The 21,911-nt window shown below is 31.4% G+C and overlaps 2 protein-coding genes across 7 annotated transcripts in view; one reads left to right on the forward strand and one right to left on the reverse strand.

Moving 5' to 3' along the window:
- The window catches only part of Atg16 (Autophagy-related 16), a 538,761-nt gene that overhangs the window by 60,058 nt on the left and 456,792 nt on the right, over positions 1 to 21,911 (forward strand). The window lies entirely within an intron of this gene.
- The window catches only part of LOC143195546 (uncharacterized), a 156,117-nt gene that overhangs the window by 53,030 nt on the left and 81,176 nt on the right, over positions 1 to 21,911 (reverse strand). For all 3 annotated transcript variants that reach the window (XM_076402801.1, XM_076402803.1, XM_076402802.1), the window contains 2 exons: positions 14,074 to 14,262; positions 11,888 to 12,066 (listed from right to left, as the gene is read on the reverse strand). In XM_076402801.1, coding sequence (XP_076258916.1) covers positions 11,888 to 12,066; positions 14,074 to 14,249 — 355 coding nt within the window. In that variant the 5' untranslated portion in view covers positions 14,250 to 14,262. The remainder of the gene's footprint in view (positions 1 to 11,887; positions 12,067 to 14,073; positions 14,263 to 21,911) is intronic.

Raw genomic sequence — 21,911 nt, forward strand, 5'->3', positions numbered from 1 at the left:
CTTGTAGAAATAGCAATACTTTATTTGTTATTTTACATTATATCTAGATATTTCTTTCGTTATTTCTTTTGTTGTCGCTAGAACACTTTTGTTGCAATATATTTCATTCGATTAAGGATAATTCGATAGTTTTATCATTTCTTTGAATAAAATAATAATTTTCCATTTAGTATTATTAAATTTTAGAGTATATATAGAAGCGAATCACAGAATGTTCACATTTATTACTTTTGTCTTTTGATTTCAAGAAATCTGCTGTCGAAATCCATCACATGCTTTTAGAAAGTAACAAAGACCATCATAAGTTAAAATAACAGAAGCACTGTTATTCTTCTGTCTTACGAAGCTCGGCCACATTTGCAAGAGTGAGTGTATGCGAGTGCATTTTCTGATTACCACTTATTCAGGTCAATGAAGCAAGGCCTGGCTAGCATTCGGGTTCAAAATGCCGAAGAAGTGCGAAAACTGATCAATGATTGATGGCTTTCAAATCAGCATTGTTTTTCCGATACGGTATCGTTATGTTGTCAGAAAAATAGGGAAAAATACGAAAAATATGAAAATGAAGACAGAAAATATTTTAATTAATATATATTGTAATGTTTTTGTTCAATAAGTGTTTTTTTAAATAAAAAAAAATCAGAATACACGCAGATCCTAATATATAACTTTTACAGCCTCGCAATAGCGATTTAACTTTTTTATGTTCTATAAAACCAAATAAGAATGTAGAAATAATAAAATTTAATATCTCCCAAACCGATAAATTTTATTCTTAGTGTCTTCCACTGCTTTATCATTATCCTATCAACATCTATTGCTTTAACATTCAAATTTATTTTATTAAATATTACATTTTATTATACTATATACTATCAAGAACAGAAACTGATTATATAATTTCTGTATGAATTTATTATAACTGTCGTTAGCATATATCATCTTCCTTCCTGTCCCTTTCATGTTTTTTCTAGCCATTCTTTTTTCATTTCCTTCCGGAGCGTGCTTTAGCTTTCAATATATTTGATGATTTATTACTTTAATTATATACAATTTAGCAATTATCATGTTAGAAAATGTTTATTTCATATTTGTCAATTGAAAACTAGTCGTTAGTTTCTAGTCTCATTGTTTTTCGATATATATAATTGGCGTTTTTCATTCGAAACCCATGTAATTAGTGATGCAATATATTTAGTAATGATAAAGAATCAACAGTTATATTTTATTATCCCTAAATAACTGCGGGTTTTTTCCTTATGGAGTTTCTGTACTACTATTGTTATATACATCGTGTTAGAAACGTGATCTATGCAGATATGGAATAAAATATAGTCAAGCTTGGCGAAGATGACGTTAATTGATGATGTTGATAGGATCGGTTGTGTTCTTTGTTTTTATTTTTTGCTTGTTTTCATACTACACCAATTTGTATGTCAGCAATTTATATGTATGGACAGCTAACAAGCGCAGCTAATACACATTTTATGTTTGAATTACTGATTTGTTGATTACGTAATGTAGCATAGACTCTGATGTGTGAAAAAATGTTGTTGTTTATAAGTTAGATTCTTTATTACATTCTATATTTTTTTATCAACAATATACTCTAACATTTGACACCATTTCAATATTTTATCATTCAAACCAAACCATAATTTGATGATAAATTTAATTTAGTAATATTTTTTACACCCAGCAAGCTGTTCACAATGCGTTCGTCAACAGTGAAACAGAAATACGTTTAATTGCAACTTAAAAATAAATGATGTACACCGTTATATCAGTGTATGGATATGTATTTGGGTCTACAACAGTGATATTCAGTCGAAACAATAGACTAAAGGAACTGAACTCAGAATTTTGTTCGTTAATTATCTTTAAACAGGTAAAACGATAGTCAGATTATTATTGTTGATACTTTAGATCAATTGAATGAAAATGCAAAGTCTTGCCAGATCTTTAACGCTCTTTAAAAGTATTTTTATTCAATCAATAAATTAATATGCGTCTTGGGCATGATTGCGCATTGCGCATGTATGCGTCTTGATTGGCGCAGTGGTAAAGGCGACAGGATGGTCCTCCTACTGTTGCGATAGTCGCGGGGTCGAATCCTGCTGGGGTATGGTCGCAAATTTATGTTTGTGATTGTGTAATATTTATTACTGTCCTAGGCAAAAGTGTAAAATCTGACAAGGAAAATGATACCGGTTACGCCAGTGACCAGGCTGGGTAAGAACGGATGTCTTCTGGGATGATTTCTAAGTTTGTCAGTCGCCAGTCGGTAGGCTTAACTTCGAGTAGCGTCGTTCTGAGCCCACGTGAAGATAGTCCAGTCCAGATGCACTCGTTGGTAAAAAGGAGACTTTAAAATATATATAAAAAAATAGACAAGAAGCTATGTTGCCTTTTTTCTATCCACTGAATATCAAAACCCGAATAGATATGAGTTCGTACATTGTTGTACTATGTATTCCATACCATGTATTGCGTTATATGAATTTGAATTGTACATCAAAATGAAAAGTTCAGTATAAATGTACTGATATTTCAGCTAATCTAAGAGGTGTCAATCAGCCTTCTTTAAAAAATCCTGATCTAACTGTTTAGATAAATATGTTACTTCAGGCGACTGATGCTCTATTTTCTATTCTAAAAAATCTCTAATATTAAGATTAAGAAAAGTCTAAGAGCTTACGAATGAAGTGTTTCCAATATAAGAGTTTCTTATTTATTAAAACATGATTGGGTGGCTAGTATCGCCTGTACCTTAAAATAAAACTAATTTAATTCGTATTAATTAGATAACTTATATTTATACTCGAAAGTATACGGTGATTTATGATTCATTGAGCGTATTTACGATGGCAAATGTATACAGTTATTTTTTTCCTACGTTTTCTCAAGGTCTGATATTTTTTTAATACAAATACCATAATGTTATCATTATGCGGCTCGCGTTACAAACATATGCCGAGTAACCCAGTTTTTTAAACGGTCATCTAACAGGTGACGAAGTAACAACCGGTATAACAAGAATTGTAATTATTTGTTGAAAATTGTTTCAATGTAATGAGGCATGAACGTCGAAATATTTTAGAAACATATAGTTGAATGAATGAAATCTTAAATTCTAAAATCTAATTTAAATTTGTACTGTAAAGCTTATTACTGATGGCACTTAGTATATCAGAGTATTCCCTTATCACAGTTATGAAGGTTAAACATTAACGAAAGATATTGATTTCCAATTAACTTTTAATGAGTACAAATAAACGAAAATATCTTAAAAAGGACAATGTACCTTTTGATATATTTCTTATTTTTTAAATATTGCCTATTTGTTGAACTTTTTCAATATATTAGGATATGTCTGGCTATTCGAGTGACTATAAAACTAAAAGAATTATAATGTTTCTAATAAAGCTGTTTCTAGAAGATATAGAATACAGATTGTGTTGTATATGCATAAGATAAGCAAGTTATAAATTGAAACTGTAAGGTTTCAAATTGGCTAATTGAGGAAGTAAATGTGTATTATTTATGTTTATTTTTTGGAGATTTATCTTACGATTGAATTAGGAATATATTTTTTTAAAGTACATCCCTGCACTTACGATCATAAATCTGTATAAACGAGGGTCACTATTTATATCTCGGGAATTGGCAACACTGTTGTCATGTGAGTCCATGTGACTGTTCCATCGTAAAGTTTGACATTTTTAACGCTATACGTAGTCAGAACATTGTGTCGCACGGACGCTATTTGTTTATTTTATATTTAGTTGAAAGTTTGAAACGTGAACATTTTCGTGCGATGATTTTTTAGAACAAGAGTGCATCAATCAACTTAACTTGACTTTTGGCGATGAAGATGAAAGTAAGCAGCAGTCGACTGTATGGGTGTTCTAAGATGAACGAAATCCAACAAAAGTTGTTCGCGCACGATGCACTTCAAAGAAAATGGTGGCCTGTTTCTTCGGGAAAACTGGTCATATTGCAACAATGACTCTAGAGGATCGTAGAATAGTAAATTCTGATAGGTACACAACCATTTGTTTGCCAGAAGTCTTCGGTAAAATAAGGAAAACAAACAAGAGACGCCGGATTGTTCTTCATCTTCCTAAGACTATTTGAGCACTCAAAACATCGAATTGATGGGTCATCCGCCGTACAGCCCTGATTTGGCACCCAATCTTGGTACTTCTTTTTGTTCCCATCTGTGAAGAATAAACTGCGTGGTCAACGATTTTCATCTCCCGAAGAAGCTATTGAAGCGTTCAAAAATCATGTTTTGAAGATACCTCATTCGGAATGGAATAAATTCTTTCAAAATTGGTTTAAGCGTATGCAAAAGTGTATCGATTATCGTGGCGAGTACTTTGAAAAGCAATAAAAATATATTCGCAGCTTAACTATTTGTTTACTTCCTATTCCCGAAATATAAATAGTGAGAGTTATCAAGGTTTTCAATTGGGTTTTGTCTTGTTCTAGTTCAAGTTATTTGCCCATGGTAACCCTTTTTATGTTGTCAATACAACTCAGAGTTAAGCGTTTTTTTGCGTTTTATGTCATATAAGGAAATTAATTTTCAAATCATCTTTTAAATTTCCATATTTTGCCCACCCAAGATTAATTCTTTTAATTTTATTTCTTTTTAATTAAATTTATTTGAATTTTACAGATTTTTTTTCTGGGCGAACACTGAAGCCTAATATAATAAAAATTCGATCTTAATTCAATGCATTGTTGTTGAGGTATTAATGGTCGCCTGAATTGTTAAATTTCATTCTATATTTAGCTAGGATTATTTTTACTAGCATATATATGGAGCAAGGCTAAATAAATATACAGCGATTTCAAAAATAGCTTATTTAATAATGGGAAATTTGTGTTAATAATAGTTAACAACAGATTGTCTATTATTTTCTAACGTACTGCAAAGTTTTAATTGTAGGCATTTTGCGGAACAACAAAAACTGTTTTATATACTTGGTTTCGACTGTTACTACTTCAGTGGCTTAGCTACGGTCTTCGGATGAATATCCGTGACGAACATGATGTATGTCTTCATGTTTTAATATGTGCTTTGAGATTGTCAACTCGGAGATAATTACTTGTTACACATCAGATAACAGATTTATAATTAAGTGTGGCTTACTTTATTTGTTGTAACGTAAGCCATTAACTTTTGCTCATTCTCCTGTAAAATTTACGACTCCGGTGAATGTATCTGTGAAGCTTGAATATATATAGAGAATTATCTTCAAAGAGAGCTATAGGTATACCGTTATATTTATTGTTTAAATTCGATATTTGACATAATTGGTTAATAAGATTAGTATTATTTAAATATTTAGTTAATTTATTAATAATGTTATGGCGTTTTTTACTTTTGCCATTAAAGTATATCCAACTATTCTAACTACTATTTATATTCATTTGTGCTTTAGTGACAAGCTGTGTGATTGAATTTTTAATTCATTTTGGTATTAAGTATTGTAATGAATGTTTTATGAATTTTTTGTTATTTCTGATAGTGAAGAGTAAAAATCGTTCGAAATAATTGTCTGAGCTCTACTGATAAATCGGCATTCAACAAAAAGGGAATGTGGATAATGATGCAGAACTCTGTCAGCGGTCGACGTACCAGGAGAAGCCGATGGTTCTCGGTTCGTATTTACAATTGGCCAGCGGTTGGAATGCGAGAAATCGCCAATACCGAAGCTGAAGCTGCTAATATCATGTTTAGTTCATACGATCAAAAAGAGTAATTTTAAATTTCTTTTTTGATGAGCCTAAATTAAATTTCATTATTAAAATAAAAACATAATAAAGGTAAACGTTAAATTAACGCCCAATGCAAAGGCTTTGACCTGATTTATTCTTACTATTTTCAATAAAAAATCGATATGATGTACCTAGCTTTAGAGAAGACCTACCAAAATGTTGCGACAATTTTCAATCGACTTATTTTCGATATTTTTTTAAAACAGTATACAATAAATAAGTTCGTTATTAATTAATTCTTCATTTTTGTTTCATGTTTGATAGCTGACAATATTTTCCACAATTCTATAAGCACTAGCATAGACAACTAACTAAACCGAAGTAGCATAATATTTTTGATTTGTTGATATTCGTCAGCTTTGGTCTCTAGGTTTTCTTGCGTTATTAAAGAATATCTTTGTAATATTACTAAAACTGACAGTGGGAACAATGCTTGTTCAGTGAATAATATTAATAAGCCCTTATTAAATTACCACAAAACGTTTTCCGTCATTAAATTCTTTTAGATTCTATCAACTTGTTTACATTAATATTAACGTATATACTACCATTGTACTACCTATGGTTTTGCATTAACACGCCAGGTCAAAAGGTTTAGTCCTTTTGAGTTGTCTTGTCCATAGAATGTATATACATTTAGAATTAACATAACATAGCACGCAAGAAGTGTTTTTTCATGACTCTGGGTAAGTTTTTTTAATGTCTCGTTCATGGTGCCTATTTTTAAATATCTACCACTATATTACTTCTGAAGTATCAATATTTTGTTCAAAACCGAACCGCTGGATTATTAAAAGATTGTTGTTATGAAGAACTCCATATATGCTTATACCCCAAGGTGGTTTAACGATTTGTTTATACAGCAGTACTTTATTCCATGTTGACAGAATGTTCATGTTCCAAATAAACAATACATTTTGCCTTTTGCTGTGTTTACATTTGTCTCTTGGATTTTATTTATTTTTATAGAATTAATAAATCAATTTGTGTAAAATTGACGTGGATAGATTTACTCCTTCAAACTGATTCTTAATTGTTTACTGTTAGTTTTGTCCAATTGTCCTATTGTTAGATCTGCATATTTAAAATTTCATTGCTGCTACCTCGTTGTCTTTACCCACAGTCATGTCAATTCAAATTGTCATGTCAATTTGGAATAGACATACTCGTACTTAAACCTGAAGGCTCTGCCCGAAATACAAGATTTTAACAATTCTGAAAGCTGTCTGAGTAACTTATAGCTTATTAAAAGCCTGTGCCTCGTTTAAAAGTGGTAGGACCAACTCTTCTTTATTCGTACAACATTTTAATAATATCCGTAATTTTATAAATTTGGTTTGTGGCTGTGGTTCAAAAGTCAAATTGATGTGCTGGGATTATGTCGTTATCTTCTATTTAGTGGCTTTTAAGTACATGTTTTTCAAAATAAATTACTGGTTAGAAAGTTTTTGTCTCTTGTGTTTACAATTTTGAGTAATGCCAAGGCTTACTTCAGAAAAATAAGTATGTCTGAAATGAAGGAATTATAATGGGGACAGGTTATTATTTTGGGGTCGTGGATATACTTCATATTCAAGATATGGAAGATTCGAAGAAATTCTGAATTAAGAAATAAAAAAAAACTTTAATATTTTTTGTTAGATGTTCAACATTTTAAAGAAATGTCACACTAATCAACTCGAAATAGCTACGAAAGAACATGAATGACACAAAAAGAAGAACGATAATTTCTCGAACGTCTAAATACAAACGCAAATATTTATCGGGATAAGAAACCGGACATTTTCTTAGAAAATACATTGACCTCGCATATTTGATTTGCGGTTTGGGCTTCCCCTGTATAAGTAATTCCTAAACGTAATTGGTCGTCATAAGTAATGGCAAATATTCAAAAACGATTCTATAAATTGTTTAATTTTATTGCCTCATAACGGCAATTCTTACGGACGCATTAAATTGCCATTGAATCAACATTGACATGACGTAATTGGTAAACGATATGACCAAATTGCCGCGGATTCCTGGGGATATTTCTTCTCCGTCTGGCCATATGTTTATTTATATTTTAACGGCGGAGCGTTCTTGTACAAAATAAGCCATCATTAATTTCTCGTCCGAGTCTATATTGACAGAATATTAATAAGGCACATCATTTGATCGCTATTTCGCGGTTGACAATTTCTCTCTTCTCGCCGCTGCTACTATTTCACACGCCTTTTCTAGCGTTCCGCCATCGACTGGTCTATCGTAACGGTTCTAACCAAAGACAATTTGGAACAATTTCCTATTAGGACTCTCTTATTTTATCAGCTGATGTTTTAGCTTATAAAATATACGCCCAGTAGAGTTTATTTTATTTATATTCAGTAGCTCATTTTATTTAACATATTATAAGGACGTTTTTAAAACGTGAAGCCATTACTTGAAAATGTGAAAAAAAAATAGAGAATTATCGGTGGAAATGTCTTCTTGTTTTATTTGTCAAGTGCAACTGAATGGGTTTACTTTTTTGGAGTAAATGTTTGTTTTCACCATGTTATCACCAAAGTTGAACTGGCACCCAAAGCTCCCTATTATGATATTTTAGAATTAGGAAACAGAGCTTGGCAATATACATGTTTTGCTTCAATTAAAATTAAAATTACAAAATGTTACCTCGCATGTATTTAACATACGAAATAAAAAATAAAACCTGCTAAAGAAAGTAACCTTTATATAGTCCTGATGATCACAAACTTGTATTGTTAGATTGTTTGAACACTTTTCTCATGCACAGTTTGTACAGCGACCAAGGTAAACTTTTTGTTCTATCCTTCAGGGAGCTAATTAATTCTCCATTTTTGATTTTGAATACATTGGAATGATGTTAGTCAAAACTTAGTGACCATATGAGAACTTTAGTCTGCGAATTTTAATTAACATCTATATATTAAACGAAATTTAAATATTTTTTTTATAGAAATTTTAGAAGACTCACAAAAAACTATATCTATCGGATGATAAATCAAAATCGATATCTGGTTACCGTCATCCAAAGGAAAAGACAAATATGCTAATTATTTTAACACAAATCCTGTTCCCGTTAACTAATAAATAAATATGAGGCTGTTCAATCGCCTGAATATATTTCACTACATTTTTAATTCTAGTAGATGTTTTATGAGACTTTAAATAAGCAGTAATTAAATTATTAAGTACATTATGTTAAATATATATTACTCCAAATTATGGCAAAATAATGAAGAATGTAAGGCATCAAATAGAATGGAATAAACGGGTGCAATTAAATAGAATTATTTCGGAATATAAAGCTCAGTTTTATGCAAAAATGTTACTAAATACTTCTGTGTACAGTTCTCAAGATACGGAATAATTTTGACGTGAAATAATGGCTGATAAAGCCGTTTAAGCAATAAATTATATAAAATCGGAATTTTAATTTGCAATTATTATTCACTGAAGAGCTATTTAGAGACATTTTAACTATATTAGGTGTGGTATTTTATCAAATGATTTTTAAGAGATATATTAATGTTTAGTAACGTTTTAGTAAATATAATCGGCGTAAAATTATATAGCAATCAAGCAGTAGTTGAGCCAGGAATGCACAAGGGAACTAAGTCGTACCTTAGAGATATTTTCTCTGATGATATAAGAATATAGACACACATAATAAAGTTGCACACCCATCTTAGTGTAATATTGCCTAAACAAATTTCGAACTTTTTGAAGTTGAGAGATAGATAATATATAGGTAGATGATTAGGAACGAATTATTTAATTAATTAAATGAAGGTAAAAGCGCCCTTAAAGGGGAGTTTTATGGAGTTTACAGAAAATTATAAATTGGAGGATTTTTGTTCCAAAACAAATTTAGTTATAGTGATAACATCCTAGATAGTTGTTTGCATGTTCGAAGGCTTTTTTAAAAATTGTCTGACAATTGGATATTATTACATTAAGGGGTGAATACGCAAAGGAAATTGATACCACATGATATGGCAGAAGAAAAAGAAAATTTTAATTTTAAAAAATTTCATTGCTGGGAACATTCTGTTAGTTGGTTACAAAATAATGCACGAAATTGAAGAAACAGATGGTGGTGGTCAACTGACTGAAGTAATTTCACACCTAGCGAAGCAAACTGTCTGGGCGTAACTTAGGTATTAAAGAAACAAATCTTGCAGTTGATTTTTAAGTTCAGAATAATAACTTTAACTAATTAGGCAAATATTTGAGTTATCAATACATAACATATTGAGTTTTATGAGTAAATTATTAAGCTCGCATTTATTAATCGTATATGTGATAATTTTGATTGTGTACCCGTTAATGTCAAAATTATTTTAGTTATTTACACAAGGCGTTTTTCGGAACATTAACACTTACTGTATTTAATGTCTTATCCAAAAATAAAGCTCCAAAATTCTCTCTTTCTTATTTAATGTATTGAATGAATTGAAATGAATCAATTTTTTTATCATGTTCTCGATCAGCGATTTATAATGTTGAGTATTTGTAATTTTTAAAATAAAACTTTTGTGGTGGAAGATACTTTTTAACAGAGTAGTGCTATAAATGCCTAATAGTGCTAGAAGAAGTCAATTAGGCAGTTTCTGGGATACCCTCAAAAGGTTTCATTTCAATGTTATATCCCTATGCCTCCTGAGATATAGGCAAAAATCGTACCTTGGTGATGTACGATAGATAGTATTTGAAATAAAATACATTATAGCCAGTTTTTAACTGACTTCGGAAAAGGAGGAGGTTCTATGTTCAGCTGTATATATATATATATATATATATATATATATATATATATATATATATATATATACAGCTATATTTATATATATATATATATAGAACATTTAGAACATTTATATATATATATATATATATATATATATATATATATATATATATATAGAACATTTAGAACATTTATATATATATATATATATATATATAACCAAATCAAGATCTATTGGGGGGAAGGGGAGGGAAAAGCTCAAATTTAGGCACGTACAAAGTTTTCACATATTTTTTATCTAAAATAATCAGATTTGGGTATAATGTTATTGGTGAACTGATGTGACGGGAAACCGGAAGTTGTTCAGTGTAAAAGCCATTCAGTTTACTTTTTAAGCACTAACTATAACATATAAAACATCGTAAAAACATTGTAGACAACTTCTTTTGTGGTGTAATGGTTAAAGCATTTAGTTCCCAAATAGAGGTCGCGGGTTTGATTCCCGGCGGGGACAATAACTTTTTGTTGTTGTTTATTTAGAACACTTGTCAAATCACCTAGGCAAGTCAGCGGACCCCGGTGCCTGAAGCGCTCCTTATTTTCAATAATTGTTTCTTTATTCCTATTTTTCTCATACGCTCTGTCCCTTTACTTGGCCTACGCATTTTAATATTAAATAAAATAACTGCGTAATTTATTGAGTAAATATCTAACACTAAAAAGAGAAAAATAAAATATTTAAAAAAAATTGAACCGCAAAAAATAAATAAGGCACTCAATAAAAATTAAAAAATAATGTACATATTTTATTTTAAAATGTTTTTTTTTGTGTCAAAAATCTAAGTTTGATTATTTTTTTAGTTTTTAGTGAGTTTCTTATTTATTTTTTGAAGTCGCTTAAATTTTTTTGTTAAATATATTTTATAGTACATATATTATTATCACGTATATCTCATCTACTGTAATTACGCCACATATAATAGCTTCTATACTTAACGCCTTGGTATTTCTATCTGGATTTATGCAGAATAAGAAAAAGTAAATGATTTTGATTAAGTATTGCAAAAATTTACTTTATCTGGATTTCTAATTTAGAACAGGTGTAACAATGTATGGCATTCGCATCGAGTCGAGTTGTTAAAAGCAATTTCGTTCTACTAAGTATATGAAATCCGTTCTCAGGGCGTTATTTGTCGTTAATGGTTGACGCCGGCCGCAAACGGACGCTTTTCAATCAAGGCCGAGACGAATCTGTGGTCGAGAGACGATTGATTTTTTCGATTATCGTATAGGAATCCGCAAAAATTGATTTCTACGTGACGCGTCTCACTTTGATCTACTTACCGGGCAGAACGTCGGCATTCGAACCGAACAGCACGCACAGTCCAGTTTCGTAGTTCACCGATTGACAGCTCTCGTTGCCTTGACAGGTTTCGAGACAGTCGGTCAACATCAGCGTGCCGGGGATGCTGTCGATGACGTTCCCTGGCGACGAGAATACATAACCGGTGATCAGTTCAAATCTGAAAAAAAAAAGATATTTAGACCTAGAAAATAGGATTGTCTTTGCCCGTAATTCTGGGGCTTTGTGTTAAGCAGAACGAGGATGCTAACATACACTATTAAATTTTCCTTACATCACTGGTTTTAAGGTATGTTTGAGGGATATCGAAAACATATCTATATTTTGGGCTGATATATAAATATATCGATATTTCTGTTAACTGATATTTTTTTGGAAAAGAAAATTAAAGATGTTTTCTAAGCATTTTAAAAAGTATGGATATCTTTTGAAGCAACGTTTTTGGTGCTTAATTTTGAAGGTTCAGGTTCTAAAAATTCTATTGCAAAGGTATTCAATTGATATCTATAAAAATATCGATATATTTTTGAAAAATTATCGATACTTTTTATTCTCCAATATATCGAAATTTTGGTCCGCGCTCAACATCCCTGGTGTGGCTTATTCGACACTGTCACATATTTAAATTATATCTCATCTTTCAAATAGTTTCATAGACACTTTTTCGATTTTATTTGACTTATTGCAGATATATTTGTTTTATTACTTTAATATACTCAAAATAAGTACTTGCTCTGGAAACTTATATTCAAGGTATTCAAGTGAAATTTTAGGGGAAGTCACGGGCATCTTACCTTATCTAGCTAAAGTCATTTCTTGTGTTATTGCTTAATACAGTTGTAACTCTTACTTAATATAATAATATAACTGTATAAAATCTTCTATTTAATCCACAAATATGACTGATTTTAATGAATTTTTAATGGAGTAAAATTAGTATTAAATGTATTCTGTGAACTGGAAATAAAACCACTGTCTCTTTTTGTCTTTATTTATCGATTTTGAATATTACATGCTGATTGATTTAGGTTGTCATGTTTTTCCTTATTTGTGGATTGCTTAAGTTACAACATATAATGATTTTCATGATCCATAACTCAAGAGTTCAATATTCTCTGTCTTAGAAGCATGATTTAATGCGCATACATAACTTCTTGTGTATATGTATTGTATATTGTTTTTTATATTGAGCATCTTTCAAATCTTGATAATTAACTAAACTAAATGGTAAATATCTAATTTTTATTTTTTGCTTCTTGGTCAAAATATATGATATTCTGGTTACAGCTAGATTTCACTAATAATTCAGTTTCTATAGTACTGTTTTACTGTCTCGATTTTCAGGCAGTCTTATTGAAAATGGTCAAACTATTTCAAATTACATGTTCTTGATGGTCAGCTAAGTTGACTTGTCTGGCTATAATTTCTTTACGAAAAACTAGAAGCACTAAATAACATAATTAACAGCAAACATGTTGTTGTCCAGCACGACATTTTTCATACGTCTTCTTTCTCGACGACGAATTTTCGACTTCGACGTCTTTTAGCACTAGTTATATTCTATAACATTCAGTAATTAATGCTTTATTGATCAAAACTCCTTTACAATTGTGTAGTGTTCCCAAGATATCTCTTTTTATGCCTAATTAATAGCCTGTCTAATAACATTAACGTAATTAGTAAGGATTTGAGCTATGATGTAATGATGTAGTACAGTAATATAATGTAACCAGTTATAATTACTAGCTGGTATACCTGCAATTATGTGTTCAATATCTTAACTACCATGGGTGGTTCCAGTTAATCAAAAATTGATATCCATTTTTTTTATTGCGATCAAAAGCATTTATTATTACTTATTTTTATTCCTATAATTAGAATCCTCGTATATATATGATATAAATAGCTTCTGATACTAATCTGAATCAGTTTACGATGTCAAATAAGCCTACCACTTGGAACTGAATAGACCGATAAAAGGTTATTATTTTATAGCGTGCATCGGTCAGGTCTTATTACTCATTCCGATGAATTATGATAGCCCCCGGCAGCACCTTGTGTCGTTCACTCCATTATTCATGAACAACAATCGTCAACTCGCTGCTTGTACGTTCATTGAATAATATAGAATCGGCCCGTTCAATCGGGGATAATGATAAGTACGTACCCGATCATTTCGGGATCACAATCATCCAACGGAGACGGTGGTGGAGCTCCTGCCTTTTCCGCGCCCTCGGGCTCCTCATTGTCGACTTCTTCAGACGCCGGCACCGAATCTTGACACCTACTGAACGATATCATGGCCAGCAGCAGGAAAATCAACGATTCCTTGAGGTAATACATGGTCGTAGGCAATCTGAAAATAACAAGGCATCGTTAGTTTTATTGTTTCCATAATTTTATAATATTATTCAATATTGGTGGATGCATGCATGTTTTCTGGTCATTTTTTCACTTTAACAAGGCATTTACTGAGAAGGATTGGTTTACTACATATTAATCAAAATATTTTTTATCATTTTCTACAACTTTTTTCCATCTATGAAAGTTTTTGGTTTGCCAACGATTCAATATCGATCTGTCTGTGCCTTCAGAATTTCGAAAGCGTGAGTCAAAGTGGTAATCATGGGGTGCCATGTTTAGTGAGTACGCAGGGTGAGGTAGAACTTCCGTATTCTTCACAAAATCTCTATTACTGATTCTCTTTGCGACAATAGCTAGTTCAATTTATCGAATTGACGTCGGTAGATATGTGCAGTAACAGTTTCATTCAGTTTTAGAAGCAATGTGTTACACTTTGCTGATCGTGCTATAAGCATTGCAAAACTTTATACCTATATATATATATATATATATATATATATATATATATATATATATATATATATATATATTCCGTTTGGTGGATGATGGTGATGGCAGTGGATGCACTTGTTAGAGGCATCACTAGTCATAATACAGTACATAAAATTAATCTTTTGTAGCTTGCAAGCAATGAAATAGCTGTATTAAAACAACTTTAAACAGCATTTTGAGTTAGATGGCGTGTACGCTATTTTCTTCCTTTGGGTTTGGAAACAGTTGGCATCAACTGCTAAGTTGTTTGAATATTCTTTGAGAGTTTCAGCTGGGTTTTCGTTCATAAATCTTGCAATTGGTAGTAGTAGAATTTTGTTGATCTTTCAAGTTATTGACATCAAGATTACCACTTTTACGGCATTGAAACCAAAACGTAAGTTTCTAAAAAACTTTGATGGACTTGAGTAGCAAATTTCTTCATATTAAACAATAAGAGAAGAAATGGCGAAAAAGCAATTTAAGCCTTTAATGATTAGAGTTTATATATACAGTGAACACTGTTCATTTTTGTGGAGAAATGACAAAACCATCCGATTTAAGTGTTAGGTTAGGTCGACTAACAGTTGTTTATATTGATAGCCGGCATTTTCACCAATATATATCGCTGATCAAAATACATGTAAACACCCAATATATATATCAGGAAATATGTAGGAGTTAAAACAAATATTTTTAATTTACTTGAAACTATTTTATGTTCATGTTGGGTATCGCATGTAATTTATTAAACAAAATCATATAATTTAATAGCCAAATGTATACCATCTCTGATGACCAGCAAAGATTCGATATCAAATATCCATAAGCAGTAGTTTTTTTAAATTTATATATAGTACCTTCCGATAAAAACGTTGCTTATATATAGTTATTCTATAGTATTTTAGCAAACAATAACGAAACAATCACTAATGTCCGACGTCTTATTTCTATTTTATTTCTACTTCCATGGATTTATTTTTGTAGCTTTTACTCGATATATCTGTGTAATGATGCATGCTACAATTTTTTGTAAATTTATAATTCTTTATAGAGTTTTTAGAAATATATCGAAATATATAACACAATTCTTTTTCGTATTTTTTTTACCTAAAAGTTTTATATTAACTAAGAATATTTTTGGAGATCTAATGGTACTAAATATCACAATATAAGCATTAAATAAAGGTGATTCTTCAGTGATATTGTTGATATTAATGATAAATTTAATGACTTCCCTAGGTCTCTTTAATAACATAATAATTAACAAAATGATGAATAAAAACACTTTATAATTTGGGCATATTACTGGTAAAGTTTGATTTACGCTGTTTATTAATGTACTTTCAAACGTTTATACGTGTTATTATTAATTATCGATGTATTATATTTAGTAAATAAAAGTGACAACGGTGAGAAAACTGCGGGAATGGTTTTGCCATATATTCGGCCATACCTCTTATTCTCCTGATTTGGTACCCTCACACTTCCATGTCTCCTTAGAATTGAAGAAATTTGTTCTCCAGAAGCGCTTCATATGCTATGAAGAAGTTAAAACAGCTATAGATTAATATTTTCACGATCTTCTAGACTCTTACTTCCTTAAATGAATACTGATGTTAAAGAAGTCGAGGGAGTATTAATTGTCTAGAAAAATAAAATATATTTTTAACTGAAAACCGTAGTCTCTCATTGACATTCCGACAACTTTTGACCCTCGTATTTTTCTGCATACTACAATTATCCATAGTATTTATTTAGTGAAAAACTTTTCTGAAATATAAGCTGCCAGCGCATTTAATAATTTACCTATAACGATGTGTTCACTGGTATCTTCCTGTATATCTACCCATCTTCGATTAGCCGCGCTCTACCCTTTCGCTTCCGCGTCGTTGTGGGAAGGTGACATATTGGGCGAGCTGCTCCCGTTCAGTATCGGACACCAGTACTTTCTTCCAACGTCATCGCTTCAGCAGGAAACGTGGCGGGATAATGGTCGGCTGCGGTAGGTGCCTTTCGTCATCCTGGCCGGTTCCGAACGCGTAATCATCGCCGCAATTGATTCTGTATAATTACTTCGTTGCCTTGACTGGTTGATTAAGAATTGCGCGAGATTTATGATGACTCGAGAATTGTGACAGCGCTGGAAAAATGACCGACCCGGAAAGAATTCGGAACCCGTTAGATGGTTCCGCGACTACTTATCAGCTATTTGATCGGCCCTTGGTTGTTTGCGGCATGACATATTAGATACCAGTCCATGTAGGAAAGAGAAAACGTAATATGTGAAGTGTGCATTAACTATTCAGACCATTGGTCGTGTCTTCCTTGTTGTTTTATACGTTTTAATTAAATTGTCATGTAGGGATGTTATCTCTTGTTTAATGTTCAATATGTCTTCATTGTACTTTACACGATGCAATGTCGATTTAATAGTAAGATGCGTTTTACAAGGTATTTCATCAGATATCGACTACTAGTACTATAAACTCTATTTCTTTAGCGATAATGTGCTTATTCAGTTCCTTTCATTCTCTTTTGATATTTAATAAGTAGAAAGTATATTTTGTGGTATGTTTAAGTTTACTTTTACACCTACTACATTCCAGCAATCACTGAATTGCGCACATCATTCTTAGTAATGATCTGAGCGCACACGATCTGATTTCCACTATAATCATTTTTTGTCTGTCAGTCAGTAAGAGGTGACGTTTGAAGTACTTTATTATATTGTAGTTTTGCAAAGAAACTATATTTTTAATGGAAATAATATTTACCATGATTTGGAAGTAGATTTTAAATTAACATTATACTTAACTTTACATTTGTTCTTGTAAAGTTAATAGTAGGTAATATGTATAACATGCATTTCAATGCTAATGAAATGAGGTAGTAGTTGATTAAATGTTTCACTATTATAAGGCATATATTTCATTAAAAAATATTTAGAATATAAATAGAATCGCGTACATGCAAAATAAGACAACGTGATTTTTTTAATATGATTTCTACGCTGTGATTTCAACAATGATGTTTGTTTTTACTAATCACATAGCTCTGAGCCTTTAATATCCTGTAAGGTTTATCTCTTCGACATTCTAAATCTTGTTTCTTCTTTTTTTTTACAAAAACTTTGTGTATTGAGTTGAGTTGAGTTCAATAAGTTTGACCGGTGGGATAAGTTAACGGTAGTTTTAATATTTCATCTTTAATAAGAACATGAAAATAAAATTATAGAGATATGATAATTACTGGCGCATTCGCTGTCAGTGGAACAAAAATATATTTGAATAATTCCTTCTGGCTTCTTTTACTCCTATATTAAACTCTTTATTGTCCTCATTCTTTTTCTGTTCGTGGTGAACCATTTTTCTTTACTGCATTCAATTACTGTATTTATTCTGACGAAGTTGGGTTTGCAGGATTTTCGAAAGTTTATTGATGCTAAAGGAAACTATATTGAGCAATAGAGCTATTTTTATTTCCTTTTATAGAAATTTTTGTTTTATTTTAACGAACGTGTTGAATTATCTAGAATATTAGAGAATGTTGTTTACCTTTTTGCTTTAATATATGTAATGGATTATGGTGACTTGACAAATAATGTTAAAGTAGGTTTATTCCAAAATGTGTTTGATGTCTGAGTAACAGTAGATAAAAGAGAACTGTGCCTCGCCACCTTTGATATATTATTAATATTCTTGGCTGTGATTATCAATCATGAAACTATTAATCTCGTTCAATTACCCTATTAGTTTTCATCATAAAATATTCGAGCGTTATTCATTGTTATTAAATTTTTTTTTGGTGAAAGTAAATAAATACACAGATGTTAGATTAATTACGCATATATCAAATAATATTCTATTAATTATGCGATGGAATTATGGTAATACTTGTTGATAGTGATTGATGGGAATTATTAAATATAATCTAACAGGTTAATTGAAAAGTCCCTGGCCTGACACATAGATGGCGCTACTAGAATTAAATCCATATGTTTTTTAGTTAGCCCTAACCCTAAGAAGACGCTTGTATAAATTTGACAGCTGTCGGATCTTTAGTTTGTGAATTATAACATTTTGATTGAGGCAAGTTTTGTTATTGTGAAAAATATGGATAAAAAGAAATTTCGCGTGTTGATAAAATATTGCTTTTTAAATGGAGAAAATACAGTTCAAGCAAAAAATTGGCTTGATGTCGAGTTTCCGGACACTGCCTCAGGAAAATCAAGTATCAAGGATTGGTATGATAAGTTTAAACGTGGTGAAATGAGAACCGAAAATGCTGAATGCAGTGGGCGCACAAAAGAGGTTGTTACCGACGAAAACATTTAAATAATCCACAAAATGATTTTGAATGACCGCAAATTGAAATTGAATGATATAGTAGACACTCTAAAGATATCAACTGAATGTGTACATCATATCATTCACGAATATTTGGGTATGAGAAAGCTCTGTGTAAAGGGGGTGCCGCGCGAGCTCATTTTTGACCAAAAAAAAAGACTAGTTGATGATTCGGAGCAGTGTTTGAAGATGATCAAGCGTAATAAACCCGAGTTTCTGCGTCGATATGTGACAATGGATGAAACATGGCTCCATCATTTCACTCTGAAGTTCAACCGACAACCATCCGAGTGGACTGCGACGATGAACTCGCTCCAGAGCTTGAAAAAGGAAGACCATCAACAGCGATTATATTACATAGCGTTATTGGGCCGTTTGAATGTCGAAATCGCATAAAAACGGCCGCATTTGAAGAAAAAGAAAGTTCTGCTTTACTAAGACAATACACCGTATCACAAGTCACCTGTTAGACCTTTTAAGACATGGGAGCTCGTCAAAAATTTTAAGTTTTAAGAATACATTCAAATGGTAGTAGAAACATAATCCTGTAAAGAACTAAGAAATGTTACAGTAAATTTTAATAGCTTCTGCATAAAATCAGTTTTCCCACCGTAAATGAAAATTATACGTGATAAACTTAACTGCCCTCTAGTTGAAAATAAAAAAAATCAAAACCGGACTGATGAGTTTTACGAAAGAATACCGATTAGTAGTAACCCATAAATATTGATTTTAATTTGGCTCAATGTTAAGATCCAACTCTGCAGCCTACCTCCGGATTTGATATAATAAAGAGTGATTGTATTTTACGGTCGATTTAACCATAGCAATCCGTCCCCGCCCCGATCCCGTAATTAACCGCTGAAATATCGTCGCGGGATCTGTCACTCGCACTTTATTGCCAATTTTCTGTTATTAAAGATCGTTTTTTGACGCCTTCACGCTCACCAACCAACCACAACGCTAACGTTTAATATTGATGTTTAATCATTCGCATTTTTTTTTCATATTATTTATACAGCCACGTAATATTTCTTGGCTTGCTCGCACACCAGATCCCCACCGTAGATTAGTTTTAATGTGTTGTAGCTGTTACGATCTCATTTAATTTATCTTGTTTTATGTAAATTCCCTACGGTATATTCAATGTATATCAAAATTATCCGTATAGCAACGGCCAATAAAACAATATTTTTCATTGGAAAACCAGCAGGTTCTGCCCTCTCTCCGTATCTTATAAAATTTCTTTCTATGTTGTATGTAATACAGTATACGTTTAGTCAAAAAGCACCTGAAATTACAGAATTATTCGAACAACTTGTTCAATTGTGAATTCTAATTTTGGGAATATAAAGTCACAGAGACGCATATCTGGTGTATATGGGTATTGGTGCTTTTGGTTTCACTTTTGGCTTTAAATTCATTCATTCTGCACATGCACAATCTAGAGCACTGTGATTTGGTTCAATTAAGCCAATAGTTATATATTTTCAATATGAGTGTGATTTATTAACTTTCTTAATTTTTTACGGCAAAATCGTAAATAACTTCTAGGATCTCTGTGATTTTGATATAATCGTGTAGTTGCGTAAACCTGGGTAATAATTTGAAGGACTTTAGTACGATTTTGTCTTACACTGTTTCTATTTTAATTTACCAATAGTAGCAGATGATAATTATAAATTTCCTACTGATGATAATTAAACTGAAATTTTCCAATGTTTCTGACGAAGAACAAGAATGAATAGGAGAGAAATCAAGTAAATCGTTTTTTGACGGCGCTGTAATAATCATTAAGTGAACATAGTATTTGAATTACAATTACAAATCAATTACAATTTTTAAATATATATTAATTGATTGAACTTGTAAGGGTTATGTGACTGCTCAATGTTTTTTTTTTGTTTTGTTTTTTTTTCATATATATTTCATATTTTAAAAATGTGTGAGTAGATTATTCAATATAAATAAATAATGTCAATTATGCTTTATTGGCTCAACCTGCTTCCTGATAGGTAGGCATGCGGCCTGTTGATTAACAAACCTCAATGAATATTTGAAAGTTACAACCGTAAAACTATGCGAATGTTTCCATCACAATTTCCAATTCCAATTATTTATTATCGAATACTGTTTAAAATATTCCATTACAGGTTAAATCTAAAATCGTTCTAACGGTAGTTATTTCACTGCTTCGCCAGAAAGATCCGATTGAAAGTACACGTATAAAGTATAAGAATGTTATGACTGTTATGTCGGATAATTTCTTCCTAAGTTTATAGCGGTCTATAGTTTATTGAATATATGTCGCAATAAACCTCCCCATTCACGGATCATGATCCTTTCGACATATTGTAATGTTTGTAATTCTTATCTAATCCACCGCTCATTATTTGCGACCACTTGTTTGAAAAATGACTCGGTTTTTCTACTATTCGACTATTCTAAAATGGAAACTGTTCATTACATTTTTCTCTATTAATTTATGTGGCACATCGGTATCGATATTCTTTTGATATCCAGTCTTATCCAAAGGGTTGAAAAGTGTTTTCTGGTCTATGTTCAGTTTCTACCTGAATAATCAATCACGGCATATTTAATCGGTGTTTGCACACAATTTTTGCTGTGAACAGCAAAGAATTACATTAAAGAATAAACGAATAAAACAGCATTTATAGTTAGATTGTTGCCCACGTTCTATAGACTCCTCAAATACGCTATATTACAATTACATTGAATAAGTGTTTACATGAGACTCTAAAAGCCACCTACTAGGAAAAGCTGAAATTATTTTTACAACTTTATATGATAGATATTATAT

Source organism: Rhynchophorus ferrugineus, unplaced genomic scaffold (assembly GCF_030347505.1).
Source record: "Rhynchophorus ferrugineus isolate W39M unplaced genomic scaffold, kcgeb_rfMv2 rfM4, whole genome shotgun sequence".
Taxonomy (NCBI): Eukaryota; Metazoa; Arthropoda; class Insecta; order Coleoptera; family Curculionidae; genus Rhynchophorus; species Rhynchophorus ferrugineus.